Here is a 20994-nt window from a genome sequence, read left to right on the forward strand (position 1 = left end):
ACATGTATACACACACACACACACACACACACACACACACACACAGAGAGAGAGAGAGAGAGAGAGAGAGAGAGAGAGAGAGAGAGAGAGAGAGAAACATGGTCCTCAAAACTATATGATGATACAAGGACCTCTAATTATTAGCAGTAAAACTATAATGGCAGATGCAATAAAGGCAAGAATAATGCAAAACACAGACCAATGTTAATATTATAGTTTCATACTATTAATATTTTTATTTGTTATTTTTCCTCTTGATCTGATTAATCAAATAGAAAAATTTCAATAAACACAACATATAGATGGAAGGGCTTATGTACCTGCTGTCAGGGTAAGTGAATCATGGTGGCAGCTGGTCAGTATTTTGATAACTCCATGTCAATAACGAATTAGTATGTTCTTTGTTGTTTGGACATATGACCTAGGGAGGGTAATGTATATGAAATTTTCATTGGGGTTCTTAGCACATTATATACCTTTAATAAATATCAGGTCTACCAGCATATATTGAGGAATGCTACTTTATAAATCGTGGCTTCCAGCATTTTACTACATGCAGTGGATAATGTATTTCAAAGTTCTGCCATTAAAAATGTATTTCGAGTCCTTTCATATTATGTTTCAACATCCACTTTGCTTTAAAATACAATTTCCCTTCCTAATCTTGTATACTTTATAACACCTTATCTCTCATTTGGATTTTCCCACAAGAAAGATCACATTTCAGAAACCCTGCCAGCACCACCGCATTCAGGTTTCATAGACAATAATTTTAATCTATACTGTAGAGTTACATTCTTAGCAATTTCCTTTCAAAGTTTGACATTGTAAGCATTTAGTTATGAATGTTTTCCTTATATGTGAATTTTATATATACACATACATACATACATGCATACATACATACATATATTTGACAAAATTCTTTGTCCTACCTCATCTTTCCTTGCATAGACATTATGGGTAATAATAGATTTACCATAGTTCCTTGTGTGATGGTAATTCTGCTTTATCTAAGTTCTTTGGGATGTTTTGAATGAGATGTAGTTCATTATCACAGATGTTGGAATACTTTTTCTTCTGTTGGTGATGCTATTTTGAGGCTTAGAGGTGTGGCCTTCCTAGAAGAAATATATCATTAGTGGATGTTGAGGTCTCAAATCTGACTATATTCCCAGTTGACTTTCTAGGCTTCCTAGTTTAGGTTCAACTTTCAGCTTGCTGCTTCAGCTGCTATGTCCACTCTGGCATCATGACCGCTAACTCTTTGGAACTGTAAGCCTGGATAACCTCTTCTGTAAGTTGCATTAACCATGGCCTTTTATCACAATAACAGAAAATAAACTTACATGGTTGTACACAGAGTAAAATAAATAGTAACAGATATTTGAAATAAATAATATTATACTTTTACATTTGGTTAGCAAAATTACTTTTTTCTCTAGGTTGCTATTCACTAGTCAAATCCACAATCATTAAGACTCTTTTATGTGTTATACTTTTTTTTTCTCAGAAACTTGTGCATAGAACTCAATGGTCTTAGAAGTTTGTCTAGCAGAAACATTCTTAAGTTTCACAGGTGCGGATGCATGACTCCAAGCTAATCAACAAGCCTTGATTTATGGGAGTTGTTCCACAGGATTTCTGACTCATGTTCTGTGATACAAATTTAAATAAAGCCAACCATTTTTAATAGTTGTACTGTAAGATAATGGTAAATGGGTTAATCTGCAAATGGTAGTGTATCCAATTGAGGAAAATGTATGTTTCTTAAGAGAAGCATTCTCAACATGTTAACTAAAACACGGTGACATTTATAAACTGAGAAACTCAAGACCTACACAGTGGACAGACAATAAAGGGCCATGGGACAATCCTGTTTGCTCCTGACTTGCAGGAGTCACTCAGCAGTTGGATGCTATTCTAAAAGGCTCTGATGTGTTCTTATTCTTCCTCAGCAATTTGGGATGCAGTTTGCCTATGGTGAAGTATGATTATGCTTCAAACCTTGAAGAAATTGTTTAAAAATATACTTGGCTTCCTCTGTAAAAGCAAGTCTCCTAACAGTGACACATAAAAGTGTTCCCTTTTAGTACCAAATGCAAAAAAAAAAAAATATTGATTTTTTTTTTATCTAAAGCATGTCATTTGCCATTTTGCATTAAAGCATTTTAAAACCTTTTAACAACAAGGAAGTTGAGGCTAAAGTACTTTAAATGTACTCTCTGTGGTGTAATTTCTTAAGAATATTTGATCTTAAGTATAGAATAATGACTGCATTATTCACATTTTCATGAATTAAGTTTTTCCTTCAGTGCCTGTCATGGCTTCTATAGCATAATTGCAAAGTAGTCTTTTTTTCATTCTTCACATATAGTGTAAGATAAATTAAAATATTTTCTTTTGGAAGTCAAACATTTAGCAATTTCATATGTATTTTGGAGGAAATTACTGAGAGAATTCTTTATTCACCTAGAAGGAAAAAAATGCACTATTCATATAAATTATAAATGTGAAAATTTAAACAACACTGCTTTGCATATTTAATAGTAAAATAATTCCCTAATAAAGGTATATACTTCTGATAAATTTCTAAGATAATTGATAAAACAAAAGAAATAATAGACATAGTTTCCTTTCATAATGCCATCGCTATTCACATGTGATAATAATCATAATGTTCTAAGGTACAAATTGTAAATTTTTTCCTTCATGTAAAATCTATATTTTGTCCATTTGTACTCATTAAAAGTTAACATAGTCATAGTCAAGTCAAAACTGACTGGTTTTATAAATAGGGGGTCAGGTATATGTTTTTAATGGGTCACATTTATTGAGTCATTGCTGAACATAAACATTCCATTCAGAAATGTTGTATGTGTGTGCACAAATGGGCGCTTGGGTGACTTTTGTCTCCTTAAAGAAAGTGCTTAGAATGATAGAACTCTCAGTTTCTCTTCTTTCTTTCTTTTAATTAATCATTTTCTTTGTTTATATTTCAAATGACATCCCCCTCCTGGTTACCCCTCTGCAAACCCTCCATCCTATGCTCCCTCTTCCCCCTATCCTTGGCTTCTATGAGGGTGCTCTTCCATCTCCTTACACCTCCATCTTGCCTCATTGCTTTAGCATCCCCTACACTGGGGCATCAGGCCTCCGCAGGACCAAGTGCTTCCCCTCCTTGATGTCAGGTAAAGCCATCCTCTGCTACATAGTTATCTATAATCATGGATTCCTCCATGTATAGCCTTATTTATTTATTTATGTATTTATGTATTTATTCATTCATTTATTTTCATGTATACTCTTTCATTGTTGGTTTAGTCCCCGGGAGCTCTGGGTAGTTGGGTTAGTTGATATCATTGTTCTTCCTATGGGGTTGCAATTCCATTCAATTCCTTCAGTCCTTCCTCTGACTCTTCCTTCCCTTGGGGTTTCCTGGCTCAGTGTGATGGATGGGTGGCTAGGAGTATCTGCATCTGTATTGGTCAGGGAACAGTCATACCAGGCTCCTGTCAGCAAGCAATTCTTGGGATCTTCAATAGTACCAAGGTTTGATGTCTCCAGATGGGATGGGGTGGTCTTTCTTATTTATTAGCCTTCTATTCAGAGGTGACATTATGCCTATTGTCACCTCATAGCTCTGTTGTATTCTGTTTGTCTCACTCTCATATCACCAGATGACGTGACACTTCTCTTACTGCATTCGTTAGTTCAACTCCTTCTTTCCTTTTGATTATAGATAGCTTCCAGTCCATAGACAAGCTGTTTACATGTATGAACATTATTAATTAGGGCAGAACGAGACTGAAGTTAACAAATTAAGCCTTTGTTCATGTTCACCATTAGTGTGATTAAGCAACACAAGGTGCTTTGAATATTGTTCTCCAAGGACCATCGGCAAGCAAATTCCTGCTGAACTCAGTCCGTGTAGTAAGAATGCTCAGCTACTGGGAAGATGCTGTATCTGGAAGTTACCTTTTGAGGCTGAGGGATGGTGGAGTTCTATAATAGAGTTGCACAAGGTGAAGAGCAGAAAGGTAGTGATTCAAAGCAGGGTATTTGCCTCATTCAAAAACAAAACAAAACAAAACAAAAAACAAAAACCAGAGTTGTATGCACTGGTGCCCTAGACAGGAATGCAGATGTGCAGGAATGCAGATGTTCATATGAGCCTAGGTAGCCAGGAGCTCCATCCTGACTGAATGCACTATCTTCCTGAAAACTGTTCCAAGCCTGGGGAGGGAACAGTAGTTTTCCCTTGTATTTCCTGACAGAGAAATTGCCATAATTTCCTATCATTAGACCTCTTTGGTCATCGATAGGATTTTGACTTCAGAGCCCCTGCTCTTTAGACTATTGCTTTGCTTCAAATAAGCTTCTTAGAACCCAAAATATTTATTATTGTGGTGACTTGTATAATTAATTCCTAATTGTACCTTGGACCTAATTGGACCTTTTGTTTGCTAAAGCTTTTATTGTTTATTTGTTCATTTGTAATTGTGGGGTCTCTACTCGTTTCTGATCATTTTGGTGTCCACATGAAGCCTCATAAATGCAGTTTTGAATGAAAATAAATCTATGACTTTGTTATGTATTTTTAAGGTGCCTGATATTTTCTCAATGATGTCAAATCCCTTCATTATATGACCTAAAACTGACCTAAATCTAGCCAAAATGGTTTCTCATCAAACACCTGAATATGCAACACAGGACAGTTCTGCAAATCTCAGAGCAATATGACTGACTGATATAGCAAAATCTAGAGCCTTCTCTCAGGCTGCTTCACGCATGCAAGTGCTACAACCTCACCATTTTGTGTATTAACTAAAAAATTAAAAGAAAACAAATGAAGTATTGTCTTGTTGATGTGCATTTACTACCTCACACATCAGATACTAGTGAAGTCTACATTCCCATTCCCATGTAAAATTAACATTTAATAATGACTATCTCCTATAACTATTAACATTTAATCAGGGCTATTGATATGCAAGTATATGATATTTTGTTGAGACTTCTCTAAAACAAAAAGTCATTTGTAAACCACACAGATTTTTTCACCTGTGGAATTCACAGCACGATTTATTTTTTCACAGGTCTAGCATGGTGGGGATTCAAAATTGGGAGGTCAGCATCTTGATGTCTAGATTTAGTGAGGGCTTGTTATTTACTTGATAGGTAACACCTCATTTTATCCTTACATGGCCTACATGATGAGCGTGTCTCCTAGATCTCATTTTAAGCTATTTGATCTCATTCATGTAGTCAGAAACCTCATGTCCTAACCACCTCATAGAGAACCTTCATAGTTCTCAAACATATATAGATGTTATTGGGCTAGATAAGCCCATGACTAATAATGTTTAAAAATAATGGAGATATTGTTAGGGAACAGCCAAGAAAACCTGATAGGTACATGCTTGCAGTAAAATTGCTATAGAACAGGATAGCATCTAGATGGTCAATAGGTGGCGAGTAAAAGCCAAGACCTGTCCTGGGATGGCAATCCTAGATTAGAATAGAGAAATGTTCCAGATTACTAATGTGTGACCCTGGACAGCAAACTAAGAGCAACTGAAAGGATATTCTGTTGATGTTTTTAAATAAAATAGAAAATGAAATAACAAATTATTAGGAAAAATCAAAGACAAAGCCAGTTCTTTGCAAAGTTGAGCAAAACCACCAGATATTTACACTATGAGAAGGAGGAGATGGGATGACTGAACTTATCAACAGACACTGAGGCATCACTACCAACATTATACTTAAAGTATCATGACACAGTATTATATGCATTAGTATGCTCACAAATTAGATATCGTAGACACAAGGGAAGATTGGGGAAAAGGTATACTTTCCTAAAACCAACTCAAAAAGAAGTAAAATATCTGAAGTTATGTATGACAAGCAGAGAGTTAAGTGTTAACTATGAAGACTGTAACTATAATGAAAAATTCTCAGATGTAACTCTCTTGTCTGTTGACCTTTACTTGGTGTTAGAAAGTAACTTCAGGATATTGTTAGCTATGCAAGCATGAGAATCCGAGTCTATCACCAGCACATGGTCAACAGCAGCTATGTGTTTATATAATCACAGTACATGAGGAAGACAGGAAAATACATGGAGTTGGTTGGATAGCTAACTTAGCCAGTTAGCTTCAGATGAGAGACCTTGTCTCTTAACAGTCAAGGATAGCTAAAGAAGACACCAAATACCTACTCATCCCTCCACATCCATGCACGTAAACCTTGACATGTTCCTACCTACATACATCTGGTCTGATCTTGTTTATGTCTTTCTGTCTGTGTTATGCAATTTAAGTCATCCTTCTACCTAAGAACTGGGCACAGAGTACCAAACATGTATCATTACCTTCTCTCTCTCAATGTGCATAGCTGCTAGGACTCCTAGATTTCTCTGTTTGCAGTGCCACCAACTTTGCAATTGCAAATATTTCAAAATGTGCTCAACTACTTGCTTCCTTATCCAATTATTCTGCCACTAGTAAATTGTCTTTTTCATGTCTGCTGTGATTATATTTCATTATGTTTTATATTGTCAAATGAGGACATATAATTTATTAGAGCTTAGAGTTACCAGATCATCCCAAGCTTGTAACCATCCATACCTTATGGCCAAAGCCTTCACATCTCCTTTGTTTTGTTTATTGCCAACTCTTCTTGTGCTCTTTCCTACACTGGCCTGTCTTCAGATCATAAACATCTTGCTGCTCATTAACTTACAGTAAAGAATTTCCATTGAGCTCTAACATTTCTTAGGGCCTCAAATTCTGGAACATAGTGTCCAAAGTTTTCCCACTTAGAATTTCCTTATGTTGTTCCCCTTTTCTATGCCCAGTAAGAAAACAAAAAGGGGAAAGGAAGGACAGATCTCATAATTTCCCCCTAGTCGAAACAATTCTTTCTAAAATCTCCCTGGCCTCCATCTTTACTTTGTTTCATACCATTTACAACATTTTGTGTAATTATGTAGTCTTTTATGTATGAGACCCACTTCCTCTTAGTGATGTGGTAATTTCATAGACATTTTTATTCTACATTTCCAAAATTGAAGATGATAAATAATTGTATCATGTTCCACCTTTGATATTATAGAAATATGTTTACTGAGTAAAATGTAGTTTATGGCAATGTGGTGGTATGGCATCCCCCATACCTATGCTGTCAGTCAAGAAGATGGAAATAAACATTGCTACTTTCTCTTCATGAGCACATGCACATCAAAAAGTGAGCCAGTACTCCATCAGGGACCATTTGGTATCCACACCTAATACAGTTTTGACTTGTACAGTTTAACTCCTAAACGTTTTAACCTCCCTGTCAGCTCCAAGACACAAGATGGTGCTTGATGCCATTTTATTCCACTCAAGCATGGCATGGTATGAGATTTCAAGGTTGGCTGGGACTTAAGACCTTTGGGAAACTGCTTGTTAAACTAGTTCATACTAATGGAAAACCACAGTTTCTGTATGTGGTATTTTTACCCAGTTAGAACAATAGATTCACTAAGACATCATCTAAGGCAGTCAGACTTAATCATACCTAGAGACTGCTTGAGTTATTTCTCCAAGACATGATCCAAGGCTTTCTAGGTTTTCTAAAGAAACTATATGGGGAAGAAAAGAAGAAACAGAATAGGGTATTAAACTAAATTTTGAGCCCCAGTGGTGAAAGAGATAAATCTGTGCTGTAAGAATGATTGTGTACTTTTATAACCTGCCACTTTGCTGAAGTTGTTTATCAGCTGTAGGAGTTCTCTAGTGGAGATTTTTTGGGTCACTTAGGTAGACTATCATATCATCTGCAAATAATGATAGTTTGACTTCTTCCTTTCCAATTTGTATCCCTTTGACCTCCTTATGTTGTCTAATTGCCCGAGCTAGTACCTCAAGTACAATATTGAAAAGATAAGGAGAAATGGGGTAGCCCTATCTAGTGCCTGATTTTAGTGGGATTGCTTCAAGTTTCTCTCCATTTAGTTTGATGCTGGCTACCGGTTTGCTGTATATTGCTTTTACTATGTTTAGGTATGGGCCTTGAATTCCTGTTCTTTCCAAGACTTTAAGCATGAAAGGATGCTGAATGTTGTCAAATGCTTTTCAGCATCCAATGAAATGACCATGTGGTTTTTTTCTTTGAGTTTGTTTATGTAGTGGATTGCATTGATGGATTTCCGTATATTGAACCAACACTGCATTCCCGGGATAAAGCCTACTTGATCATGGTGGATAATCGTTTTGATGTGTTCTTGGATTCGGTTTGCAAGAATTTTATTGAGTATTTTTGCATCGATGTTCATAAGGGAAATTGGTCTGAAGTTCTCTTTCTTTGTTGGATCTTTGTGTGATTTTGGTATCAGTGTGATTGTGGCTTCGTAGAAGGAATTGGGTAGTGTTCCTTCTGTTTCTATTTTGTGGAATAGTTTGAAGAGTATTGGTGTTAGGTCTTCTTTGAAGGTCTGATAGAATTCTGCACTGAAACCATGTGGTCCTGTGCTTTTTTTTGGTTGGAAGACTTTCTATGACCCCTTCTATTCCTTTAGGGGTTATGGGACTGTTTAGATGATCTATTTGGTCCTGATTTAATTTTGGTATTTGGTATATGTCAAGGAAATTGTCCATTTCCTCCAGATTCTCCAGTTGTGTTGAGTACAGGCTCTTGTAGTAGGATCTGATGATTTTTTGGATTTCCTCAGTTTCTGTTGTTATATCTCCCTTTTCATTTCTAAGTTTGTTAATTTGGATACTTTCTCTGTGCCCTTTGGTCACTCTGGCTAAGGGTTTATCTATCTTGTTGATTTTCTCAAAGAACCAGCTCTTCCTATACTCAAAGGATAAGCAGGCTGAGAAAGAAATTAGGGAAATGACACCCTTCACAATAGCCACGAACAGTATAAAGTACCTTGGGGTGACTCTTACTAAACATGTGCAAGATCTGTATGGCACGAACTTCAAGACTATGAAGAAGGAAATGGAAGAAGACCTCAAAAAATGGAAAAACCTCCCATGCTCATGGATCGGCAGGATTAATATAGTTAAAATGGCCATTTTGCCAAAAGCAATATACAGATTCAACGCAATACCCATTAAAATCCCAGCTCAATTCTTCACAGAGTTAGAAAGAGCAATCCTCAAATTCATCTGGAATAACAAAAAACCCAGGATAGCTAAAACTATTCTCAACAATAAAAGAAATTCTGGGGGTATCAGTATCCCTGACCTCAAGCAATACTACAGAGCAATAGTGTTAAAAACTGCATGGTATTGGTACAGTGACAGGCAGGAGGATCAATGGAACAGGATTGAAGATCCAGAAATGTACCCACACACCTATGGCCACTTGATCCTCAACAAAGGGGCTTAAAACATCCAATGGAAAAAAGATAGCCTTTTCAACAAATGGTGCTGGTTCAACTGGAGGTCAGCATGCAGAAGAATGCAAATTGATCCATCCTTGTCTCCTTGTACTAAACTCAACTTCAAATGGATCAAGGACTTCCACATAAAGCCAGACACTCTGAAGCTAATAGAAAAGAAACTGGGGAAGACCCTTGAGGACATCTGTACAGGGGGAATGTTCCTGCACAGAACACCAATAGCTTATGCTCTAAGATCAAGAATTGACAAATGGGACCTCATAAAATTACAAAGTTTCTGTAAGGCAAAGGACACCATCAAAAGGGCAAATCGGCAACCAACAAATTGGGAAAAGATCTTCACCAACCCTACATCAGATAGAGGGCTAATATCCAATATATATAAAGAACTTAAGAAGTTAGACTCCAGAAAACCAAATAATCCTATTAAAAAATGGAGTACAGAGTTAAACAAAGAATTGTCACCTGAAGAAATTCAGATGGCAGAGAATCATCTTAAAAAATGCTCAACTTCATTAGTCATTAGGGAAATCAAAACAACCTTGAGATTTCACCTTACACCAGTCAGAATAGCTAAGATTACAAATTCAGGAGACAGCAGATGTTGGTGAGGATGTGGAGAAAGAGGAACACTCCTCTACTGCTGGTGGGGTTGCAAATTGGTACAACCACTCTACAAATCAGTCTGGCAGTTCCTCCGAAAACTGGGCACCTCACTTCCAGAAGATCTTGCTATACCACTCCTGGGCATATACCCAGAAGATTCCCCAGCATGTAATAAGGATACATGTTCCACTATGTTCATAGCAGCCCTATTTATAATTTCCAGAAGCTGGAAAGAACCCATGTATCCCTCAACAGTAGAGTGGATGCAAAAAATGTGGTATATTTACACAATGGAGTACTATTCAGCCATTAGAAACAATGAATTCATGAAATTCTTAGGCAAATGGATGGAGCTGGAGAACATCATACTAAGTGAGGTAACCGAGACTCAAAAGATGAATCATGGTATGTACTCACTAATAAGTGGATATTAACCTAGAAAACTGGAATACCAAAAACATAATCCACAAATCAAATGAGGTACAAGAAGAATGGAGGAGTGGCCCCTTGTTCTGGAAAGACTCAGTGATGCAGTATAGGGCAAAACCAGAATGGGGAAGTGGGAAGGATTGGGTAGGGAAACAGGGGGAGGGAATGGGGTGATGGGACTTTGGGGGAATGGGGGTCTAGAAAAGGGGAAATCATTTGAAATGTAAATAAAAAATTTATTGAATAAAAAAATTTAAAAAAAAAGAACACCTTAAAAAATGATTGTGTACTATTTTGCTTTTAGGGTTTGTATGGCATAAACGTTTACTTTTTCAAAGAAATGTTAGTCCTAGTTTATAAAGTAACCTAAAGCCTTGTTTTAATTGTAATTTCATTATACCAACTGTTGGAATTAATTTAGGAATATATGTGTGTGTGTGTGTGTGTGTATTTCCATATCCATTAATTTGATTAACTTCAATTATCTTTCAATTAGTTTAATGCTATCTACTAAGTAGATAATCAATTATCTAGTTAATTCTAGTATTATATTTTATGTCATATCCAATGACTTTGAATTTATATAGTTATATTTATTTCTGAAATATTTTAGTCCATTATAAATATTATCACCCTCAAAAGATGTATTTTCAAATTATGTATTAGCAATATACAAACAGAGATTGATTTTATATTACTGTAGGAAAACTGTGCTAAGATTTATAACTGACACCATTGACTATGTATATAAAGTACATAAAACCTTTGTCTTTCTTATGTTTCTAACTTTATATTATTCTGCAACCTGTATGTTTGAAATGAAATAAAATATAAAGCATATATTTCAGGGATGGAGAAATATCTCAGTGTTACCTTGCTTTGTTTTTCCAGAGGACTCATGTTTGGTTCTCAGCACCTACTTCAGGGTGCTCCTGAGCACCTGTAGCACCTGCTCCGACTGATTTGGTGCCCTCTTATGGCTTCTATGTGTCCCCAAGCACATAGGACACACACACACACACACACACACACAGAGGGGGAGAGAGAGAGAGAGAGACAGAGACAGAGACAGAGACAGAGAGACAGAGAGACAGAGAGACAGAGACAGATACCCAGAGACAGACAGACAGACAGACAGAGACAGACACAGAGAGACAGAGAGACAAAGAGACAAAAGCAGAGACAGAATGAATTTCAAAAGAATCCACATACTAAACTGCTTATAATGTTGTTCTAACATTACATCAAGCACCTGGCACATTCTTGCTTTGAAGAACCTTTTGTATTACTCGAGGAACCTTATTTTTGCCAGATATATTTTATTTAATTATGGAGCAAATAATGTTTTCAATATACTATTGATTTTGGCTTGCTTTTAGGAGGTAGTATTCCCTTAAGAGCCTTGTGGATTGGAAGTCTGAAGTAATTCCCAGTGTTGCTGTGTGCACATGTGCAAAAGTGTACATATTGTAGTGGTACACTTTATAACTTCTTCTTAATGATAAAGTTTAAAAGCTTGTAATCATTAGTTATACTTGGTACAAGATATTCTTTACTCTTTCTTAATTCAGACGTGCTGTTGATTTTTATTTCAGTTCAATTTTGTGGGGAAATTGCTTGGACCAAGAGGAAACTCCTTGAAGAGGCTACAAGAAGAAACGGGTGCTAAAATGTCTATCCTGGGCAAAGGATCGATGCGTGATAAGGCAAAGGTACTGAGCTTTGTAGTTGTGTCTTCTTATATTGAACAGGCTCCAGCTATGCAGGGAGCCCTGTTTACAACATGCAGGTGTGGCTTTCCCTGTTTTCTATGAGGCTTGCTTTCTGGTACCACAAAGTGCCCAGTCTGATGTCACTCTCTTCTTCTATCAGCCCCCTACCTCCTCTCAGGACATACCCTCTGTGTTGCCTCTTATAGTTCTCTTTGTAGTTTGCTGTTATATTGCTACACTTTTTAAAACCTTGGTGGGATGGTTCTCCATTTTGGTGCTTGGATTTTTTGTTTTGTTGTTTGTTTGTTTGTTTTGTTTTGTTGTTTGTTTTGTTTTGTTTATGTTTCCATTATTTTTTTAAATTGGTTATTTTCTTTATTTATATTTCAAATGCTATCTCCTTTCCCTGTTTCCCACCAAGATGCCCCATATCCCATCCCCCTTCTTCCTTTGATGAGGGTGTTCCCCCACCAATCAACCCACCCACTCAAACATTCACTCCTGCCTTCCTGCTCTGGCATTTCCCTACATGGGGATGGCATCGAGCTTTCACAGGACCAAGGGCCTTACCTCCCATTGATGTCTGATAAGGTCATCCTCTGCTATATGCACAGCTGGAGCCATGGGCCTCTCCATGTGTATTCTGGTTGGTGGCTTAGTCCCTGGGAGCTCTGGGGGGCTGGTTGACTGATACTGTTCTTCCTATGGGGTTGCAAACCCCTTCAGGTTCTTCAGTCCTTTAACTTCTCCATTGTGGACCCCGTGCTTAGTCCAATGGTTGGTTGTGAGCCTCTACTTCTCTATTTGTCATGCTCTGGCAGAGCACCTCTCAGGAGACAGCTATATCAGGCTCCTATGGCCAAATACTTCTTGGCATCCTCAATAGTGTCTGGGTTTGGTGACTGTATATGGGATGGATCCCCAGGTGGGGCAATGCTTGGGTTTTTAAATTCCCTAGTTGGACACATTTCTTTCTTCTACCACATAATGATGTCCATTCGCTCATTGGGTCCTGTTTGCCGGGGTTATGCTGTATATATTTATCCTAAAACTGGAGAATCCTGGTTATGCCTTGAATTATTACATGTGTCATCTGACCCGAAGGCAACAACACGCTAAGGAACATCAAGTTTAATGTTTGTAATAATTTATTTCATATCTGAGCCACTTAGCTGCACATTTTCTAAAATGGTGGCAATTTGTCAGTTAGAACTCAGGGTTTGTGGAGATGTGGTCATGAGGAAACATGAAAAATAATTTGGTAAGCAGAGGAATGTCTGCAGTTACACCATTTGTCCAAACTCTATTTTTATCCTTTCATATATTACACTATTCTGGGAAAGGGAAAGCTCAGATGTCAAACTTTCACTATGAGAGTGCATAAAAAAGCATGTATGACTTTTAGCATTAAACAAATAAGGAGAGATCTTAAATGAATGAATGAATTTAAAATGAAAAATGTCACTAATCTGGTCAATAATTTCATCATTTTTGTCATAGTACTTTCAGAAATGAATAAATTGTGGCCAGGCACCTCTATTCTAGTTACTCTGGTCCCATTTAGAAGAAACAATGTAAACATTTAAGAGCTTGTTGTTGTAAGATAATTCATTGCCAGGTGTCCATGTAATCCAATTTATATTTTCTTCCTAAACAAGATGAAATTTATACATTTAATTATATTTTCAAATATTCTTTAATATTGAATATTTAATTAATCAATATAAAACCTTATATCTGAAATTGTTGTTTTCTCCACCTATGCCAAGTTCTTATAAACTGTCCGCTTTTCCAAGGATTAAGGATTAGATTAGGCATTATGTCTCTTGTAAGTTTTAGGGAACTCTGAAGTATCATAGCATCCTTGTTATACTTAAGACATAGCTGACTGATTTTTCTGTAGATCTCATTGAAGTCTTCACCCTCCCAGGAAGGAAATGGCCTGATTAGTATTGTGCATTAGGAACCTCTATGCCATTCCTTCCTGACTTTTAAAATGGATAAGTGTGTGTTTTTCATCTCTGTTTGATGTATAAAGTACCAAATTGGATGTCTTTCCCTAAAAACATGTTAGGTACCAGCAAATTTCTGTGAAAATCCAGTAGGAAATATATTCTCTTCCAGTGAGTTTCTATTGAGTTTGATTTACCAAAGTTCCTTATTACTTAAAATTCTGTTTCTAATTAATTTTTGTGACCATACCAATATAGTTGGTTCTGCTTGGAATTTTTTCAGTTTATGCTACAAAATTAAATATAAAAAAATACAATAAAACAAAATGAAGTGATTAATAATAATGTTTCATCATACTACACAAAAGGTTTTTCTCACATTAGGCCATGACTTTAAAGTCAAACTACTGAAATACAATCACACACATAAAATTAAATCCTCTTTTTTGGTACACATTTGACTAAAATAAGTTGTCAGTAAGTTACTTTGTTGCTGCTTTGCTGCTTAGGAACATGACTTGATTTCATCTGGTTTGATATTTTAAAATATATAAGTAAATTTTATCTAATTTTTCAATGACTATATATAGGTGTGTGTATATAGTCAGTTATTTAATAGCCTTGAATACATGAAGTAATTTCAGTAGTATTCATTAAACCTACTATGACCAGTTCATAAATAATGGTTTTCCTCTTAGAATTTATATTCTGATCAAGAGGCAGAAAATGTATAAGTGAATGAATTTTGAACTGTGATTCTTTGATAGTTATTAGAATTTTTAAAAAATGAGAGGAAATTAGTAGTACTGGAAGCAATCATTCGACACAGGGATCAAGATAATTGCCAGGTATCAGAGACCCAACCATGAAACACACCGAATTGAGAGAAAGGATGCAGCGTGTAATGCTTCTAGGAACTACATGTACCTTTACCTTTATCCTTCTAATAACCATAGCAACAAATATCAGAGTTTGTTGAATTTGTTATGTTAGAGATATTCAGATTGTTGACTCATAACTGTGGCAAAGATTACTGCAAATGGCTTTGCCCTTGGTTCTTATGTATTCCTCTCACTTCTACTCCCCAGTCTCTGCAGATATGTTCTGTTCCTCATTAGGTGGCCTCCAAGGCCATTATTTTGTTTTTATGTTCATCATATACCCTGTGATCTACATGCTTCCAATCTGAAGCTTTATTGTTGACTGTTGGCCATCTAGCTGGCTTTGTCATGAAGTTTAGAGATTTGTTATTCACCAGTCTGAAATGCTGGTTTACTGAGATTATTTGTGTGAATTGGAGCAAAGTTAGCCTATACACCTCTAGATGAGAAAAGCCTTGCTTTATTACTGAATTATCTACACGATTTCCTCAAGTACCTGGCAAAGAATTCTGCAACTCAGTTCAGTGCCAGTGATTATGAGGTGTCTCCTTCTGAGTTCCCCTGGAAGGCTGTGTGAGGGCTGTGCTCTCTCTCACTTGTGACTGAATCTCTGTAAACAGTTTGGTTCTCAGTACTTCTCTTGTACAAAAGATATCCTTTGAAGACTGTTAGTATATCACAGAGTTGATGTTTTTTTTTTTCTGTTTGATTTTAAACAGAGAAAATAAAAGAAGTAACTGCTCAAAAAAAAAAGAAGTCTAATAGGAACATATGTGTATATGTCTCTGTGTGTGCTTTCTCTCTCTCTCTCTCTCTCTCTCTCTCTCTCTCTCTCTCTCTCTCTCTCTCTCTCTCTCTCTCTCTCTGTGTGTGTGTGTGTGTGTGTGTGTGTGTGTGTGTGTATTGAGGGGACATTTGTGCATGCATGTGAATGTATAAACAATGATTAGCCTAACCAGTCTTTGCTCAGTTTGTCTTCTTTATGTATGTATCAAAATCAGTGCTAGTTTGATGCAGTGGTCATTAAGGAGAACAACATTTTCTCTATTGTTTTAGATGTTTTCCCATGACTGTGATAGCATGTCATATTTGCTCATAAACACCATGACCAAAAGCAACTTGGGCAAGTAAATGGTTTAGTTTGCTTACATTTCAAAGTCATTTTCATCAGTAATGGAAGTCAGAAAAGGGACTCAAATTGGGCAAAAATCTGGAGGCAGGGACTGGTACAGAGTCTGTGGAAGAGTGCTGCTCACCAACTGGTTTCCTCCAGCTTGCTCAGCCTGCTTTGTCATAGAACTCAGCACAGGAACCTGGAGGTAGGAACTGAAGCAGAAGGCAGGAAGAAATGCAGTTTATTCATTTCTTCCTTATAGCTTGCTCAGCCTGCTTTGATCCCCCACTCCTGTCCAGGATTAGTAGCACCATGCATAGTGAGCTGGACCCTCCCACCACACATCAAGAAAATGCTTTCTAGACCAGTCTGAGGAAGTTCTCTCTGCTCCCATGACATTACCTTGTATCAAGTTGATAAAAACATAACCAATATACATTTTTTAAATCAAGGAAAACTGAAGAATAATGGGGTATCCCTTATGTACCCACAGATAAAGCTATTTGTTCTGCTCAGTATCGCTCCCATGATTGCCCCATATAATGATTCCCCCATATAATGATTATATTATTCAAATAAGTCACCTACTTGACTTTTGTTCAGAAATTATCATAGAGACTGTATTTCTGCATTAGATATGCTACTGATAGAATGCATAATGTATGTCTTAAACTTGAATGTCATCTCATGATAAAATGAGATATTTGATTAATTATCTAAATCAAGGAAGAAGTGAATTAGTCAGAAATATTTATTCTATTCTAATTATGTTCTCAAAGGTAAATTCAATATTGTGTTTTATAAAATATTAAGCACCTTTCCTATGTTTACAAAACCTGTAATTGAATTATACTGCCTGGCCCATTTAATATTGTCCGTAAAAACAATTAAGACAAGGTTGATTGTTTGCATAGAAAAACATTGACTTGGATTTGTCTGCAGGGACTATGAAGGACCTTTAACCCTTTTGTTTAAAACATTAAGTTTTAAGGTTTATTCCAGAATCACTAGAAAGTTAATTGTGTAAAATATCAAAGAGTTCTAGAACTATGTCAGAAGGCTTAGCAAACTGAATATTTTCTTTTTTGTTGGATATTTTATTTATTTACATTTCAAATGTTATCCCCTTTCCTGGCTTCCCCTCCGAAAACCCCTATCCAATCCCCCCTCCCCCTGCTCACCAACCCACCCACTCCCTCTTCCCTGGCTTGGTATTCCCCTATGCTGGGCATCAAGCCTTCTCAGGACCAAAGGCCTCTCTTCCCTAATAAGGCCATCCTCTGCTACATATGCAGCTGGAGCCATGGGTCTTTCCATGTGTACTGTTTGGTTGGTAGTTTAGACCCTAGGAGCTCTGGTGGTGCTGGTTGGTACATATCGTTGTTCCTCCTATGGGGCTGCAAGATCCTTCAGTTCCTTGGGTCCTTTCTCTACCTCCTCTATTGGGGACCCTGTGTTCAGTCCAGTGGTTGGCTGAGAGCACCCACCTCTGTATTTGTCAGGTACTGGCAGAGCATCTCAGGAGACAGCCATATCAGGCTCCTGTTAGCAGGCGCTTGTTGGCATCCATAATAGTGTCTGGGTTTGGCGACTGTATATGGGATGGAACCCCAGGTAGGGCAGTCTCTGGATGGTCTTTCCTTCATTCTCTGCTCCACACTTTGTCTCTGTATCTCCTCCCATGGATATTTTGTTCCCCTTTCTAAGAAGGACCAAAGTATCCATACTTTGGTGTTCCTTCTTCTTGAGCTTCTTTTAGTCTATGAATTGTACCTTGAGTATTCCAAGCTTCTGGCCTAATATCCACTTATCAGTGATTGCATACTGTGTGTGTTCTTTTGTGATTGGGTTACCTCACTCAGGATGATCATTTTCTAGCTCTATCCATTTGCCTAAGAATTTCATGAATTCATTGCTTTTAATTGCTGAGTAGTACTCTATTGTGTAAATGTACCACAATTTCTGTATCCATTCCTCTGTTGAGGGACATCTGGGTTCTTTCCAGCTTCTTTCTATTATCTTTGAAATATAGCATATGTTAAATAATCCAGGAGACATGCTAGAACATTCATTGATTTTCACTAGTTGTTGGACTTGGGATCTGAGGACCTGAAAAATTCGTGCAGGCTACAGCCTAATGCAATAGACTACCTGATTTCCATTTCAGTGTACGTTTTTACAGTAATATAACACAGCAAGTAATGAAATCAAGGCTGTTTGAGTTCAGAAAAACATATAAACAAATGCCTGGAGGCACATACAAAGAATTTCTTGGGAAGTCCTTTCCCAAGACCTTTCTCAGGATAAACCAATTTAAACACAACTGCCTTGCATGGATTATATGTAGGAAAACACACAAATAAGGCATAAGGTCTTATCCAAATTCAGGGTACCCTGACCAGAAGGAGTTCCATAGTTATGTTCTGACATTCAATAAGAAACTACATCTCTTATAAATTGAATGTAAATAGTTGTCTTAGGAGGCAATGAAAACAGGTCCCAGAACAATCCAGAGAACAAAATGCCCCTGACATTAAAGCCACTCTGTTTTTCTTCCTGGAGCCTCTCTCCCTGTTCTGTAAGATCTTGTTTACCATGGGACATTCCTTTGACTCTGGTCCAACAATTAATACATTATAAACTGCTGGGATACTGTGCTTTGAGAGAAATTCAGAAAACAAACAAGCAAACAAACAAAAAACCCCAGTATGTTGGCTTTATGTTAAAAACACCTCAAGAAAAGTAGCTGACCGTTTAGAAATTTCTTGAAAGTCAAATTCCTTCATTAAGCCATATGGCTGGGCAATCTTGAGCAGCCACAGAGCTGCAGGCGTGACAGGCAGTTGCTTGCACACCGTCTTTGGGGTAACTTACTGCAGCTCCAGATGGAAAGGCTATTTATAGTGGAGCAGTTATTGAAGTCAGTGAGGGGGAACTTAGGGCAGTGATTGTACAAGCTCATCTTCAGACAGTATGAGTAACAAGTATATTATTCCCATGAAACCTCATCAGAGTAGTTAGAGAAAACCGTGGTAGCTAAACATACCAAAAGAAGACTGCCGAATCAGGAGCTCATTAAAGTGATGTCCACAAATGGAATTTACAAATGGCCATTGCAAACAAATGACATTATAATGAAAGTCATTTTGCCTTATCTAATAAGAAGGTTGGTAGAAATTTTGACATATATTCTTGCAACTTGCTAGGGTATATGTGGAAAGGAAAGGGATTTGGGATAAGTATGAAAATATAATAATTCTTGAGGCAAACTTTAATTCTTTGATGTGCTAATAACATGAGAATTTTCTGTTCCATAATAGATCTGTGTCCAGAAATGTCTGCTTTAGAAAATCCTTTCTGATTTCATGGCAAAATTGATTTTCATCAACAATAAAATCAACTAAAATCCTTCAAAGAGAAATTGTTGCCTGGTGGGCATTGCTGGTGTAAACCTCAGCATCCTGGGCTCTACTTGACATCAAAGGGGATTCATAGTTTCTCAGATCCTGAAGGGGCAAAGACATATTCATTGACTGTCAATCATGTGTAGTTGGCTACATAGACATGTGTTTGAGTCCCTTAATATAACTAGCAAAACGTAACCATACAGGCTCCAGAACTCAGACACAGCAGTTTCCACCTTTGCTATGGCCAGATACAGTGGGCAGCATCTCAACAGCATTTCCTTTTTAACTTTCCTTCTATAGAAAAGCTTTCTTTGTTCATCACCATTTCCAGCAGAGATGTGGAATATTCATCTTTATTGGATTACATACCACTGGGTTTTGTGAAAAGCAATGAATAGTATAAATTACAGATGTTTTGTCCTTTTTCTTCACTGCATTCTTCTGTCTTGCTTATCTCAACTCTAAAGGGTTAAGATGACAGTGTGGCAGGTCTCATTTGAGCAGAAGAACCTAATAAATAAATAGTTCAGGGTACTGAATTATGAGCACATATTTTATGAGGACAAAATGAAATATGCCTTTCAATGTTGAACTAATATATTATTTCAAAATATGATATATTTAGACTCTAGTGATCAAGTAATTACAGGGATTAAGTTTTAGTTGAAGCTAAAATATATCATCATATTTGAGAAATGTGATTTTTATATTAGTGTCTTTTCATTTTATGTACGAGCAATTTGTCATTTGCTCTAGTGTACCATGACCTTAAAATGAAAAAGGAAAAATACATAAATCTATCCAGGTTTAGTTTTTCTTTATAATCGTCTGACAAAATATAAGGTTGCACTTCTGTGATTCATACACATTTTACCTAAATTAGTAAATTTCTCTGACTTTATCAACAGCTGGAATAATTAGGTTTAATTATTATAAACATGAATGTGTTGCCTAATTTTTCTGGGGAAGTATAAGCAAATATTTAGTCACTTCATACATGGTACCCAAGACAAATTCAAGAAGGATTCCACGCAAGCCTCAAGTATTGAACCAGGGAGGATTTGGGAGCCATCAACAAGACCACAGCTGACTCAAGGCACAGATACCTTGAGAAGCTGACCCCAACATGGAGGGAGGTGACTCTCAACAGTATCCTTGGAACTGCCTGCCTGACCCCCAGGTGTCCATGTCTCCTTTTCTCAACATTGTTTACTGCAAGCATAACCCCAGGGAGGAACCTTGGGAGACTTGTAAGTTTCAGTTTTCTGAGATTTAGAAATTTTATCTCGTCATCCAAAGAGTAACGTATTCTGTTTGGAAAACATCACTACAGAGCAAAGAGCCTTTAGAACATTTCAGGGATTTATTATCTGTCAGTCAACCACTTGCCACCCATTGTTTGGTCTTCACTCTTATATCCCAGTAAGAGAGAAATAAGTGAATCCCACAATCAAAAGTCTCTTTCAGTATGCTATTATTTAGGAAACTCTCTG

At 37.0% G+C, this 20994-nt stretch overlaps 1 protein-coding gene across 1 annotated transcript in view; it reads left to right on the forward strand.

The window, feature by feature from the left end:
• The window catches only part of Khdrbs2 (KH RNA binding domain containing, signal transduction associated 2), a 471528-nt gene that overhangs the window by 158632 nt on the left and 291902 nt on the right, over window positions 1-20994 (forward strand). Inside the window, exon 3 of the mRNA XM_052192875.1 lies at window positions 12031-12147. Within this exon, the coding sequence (XP_052048835.1) occupies window positions 12031-12147 (117 nt within the window). The remainder of the gene's footprint in view (window positions 1-12030; window positions 12148-20994) is intronic.

The sequence above is a fragment of the Apodemus sylvaticus genome, chromosome 9, assembly GCF_947179515.1.
Source record: "Apodemus sylvaticus chromosome 9, mApoSyl1.1, whole genome shotgun sequence".
NCBI lineage: Eukaryota > Metazoa > Chordata > Mammalia > Rodentia > Muridae > Apodemus > Apodemus sylvaticus.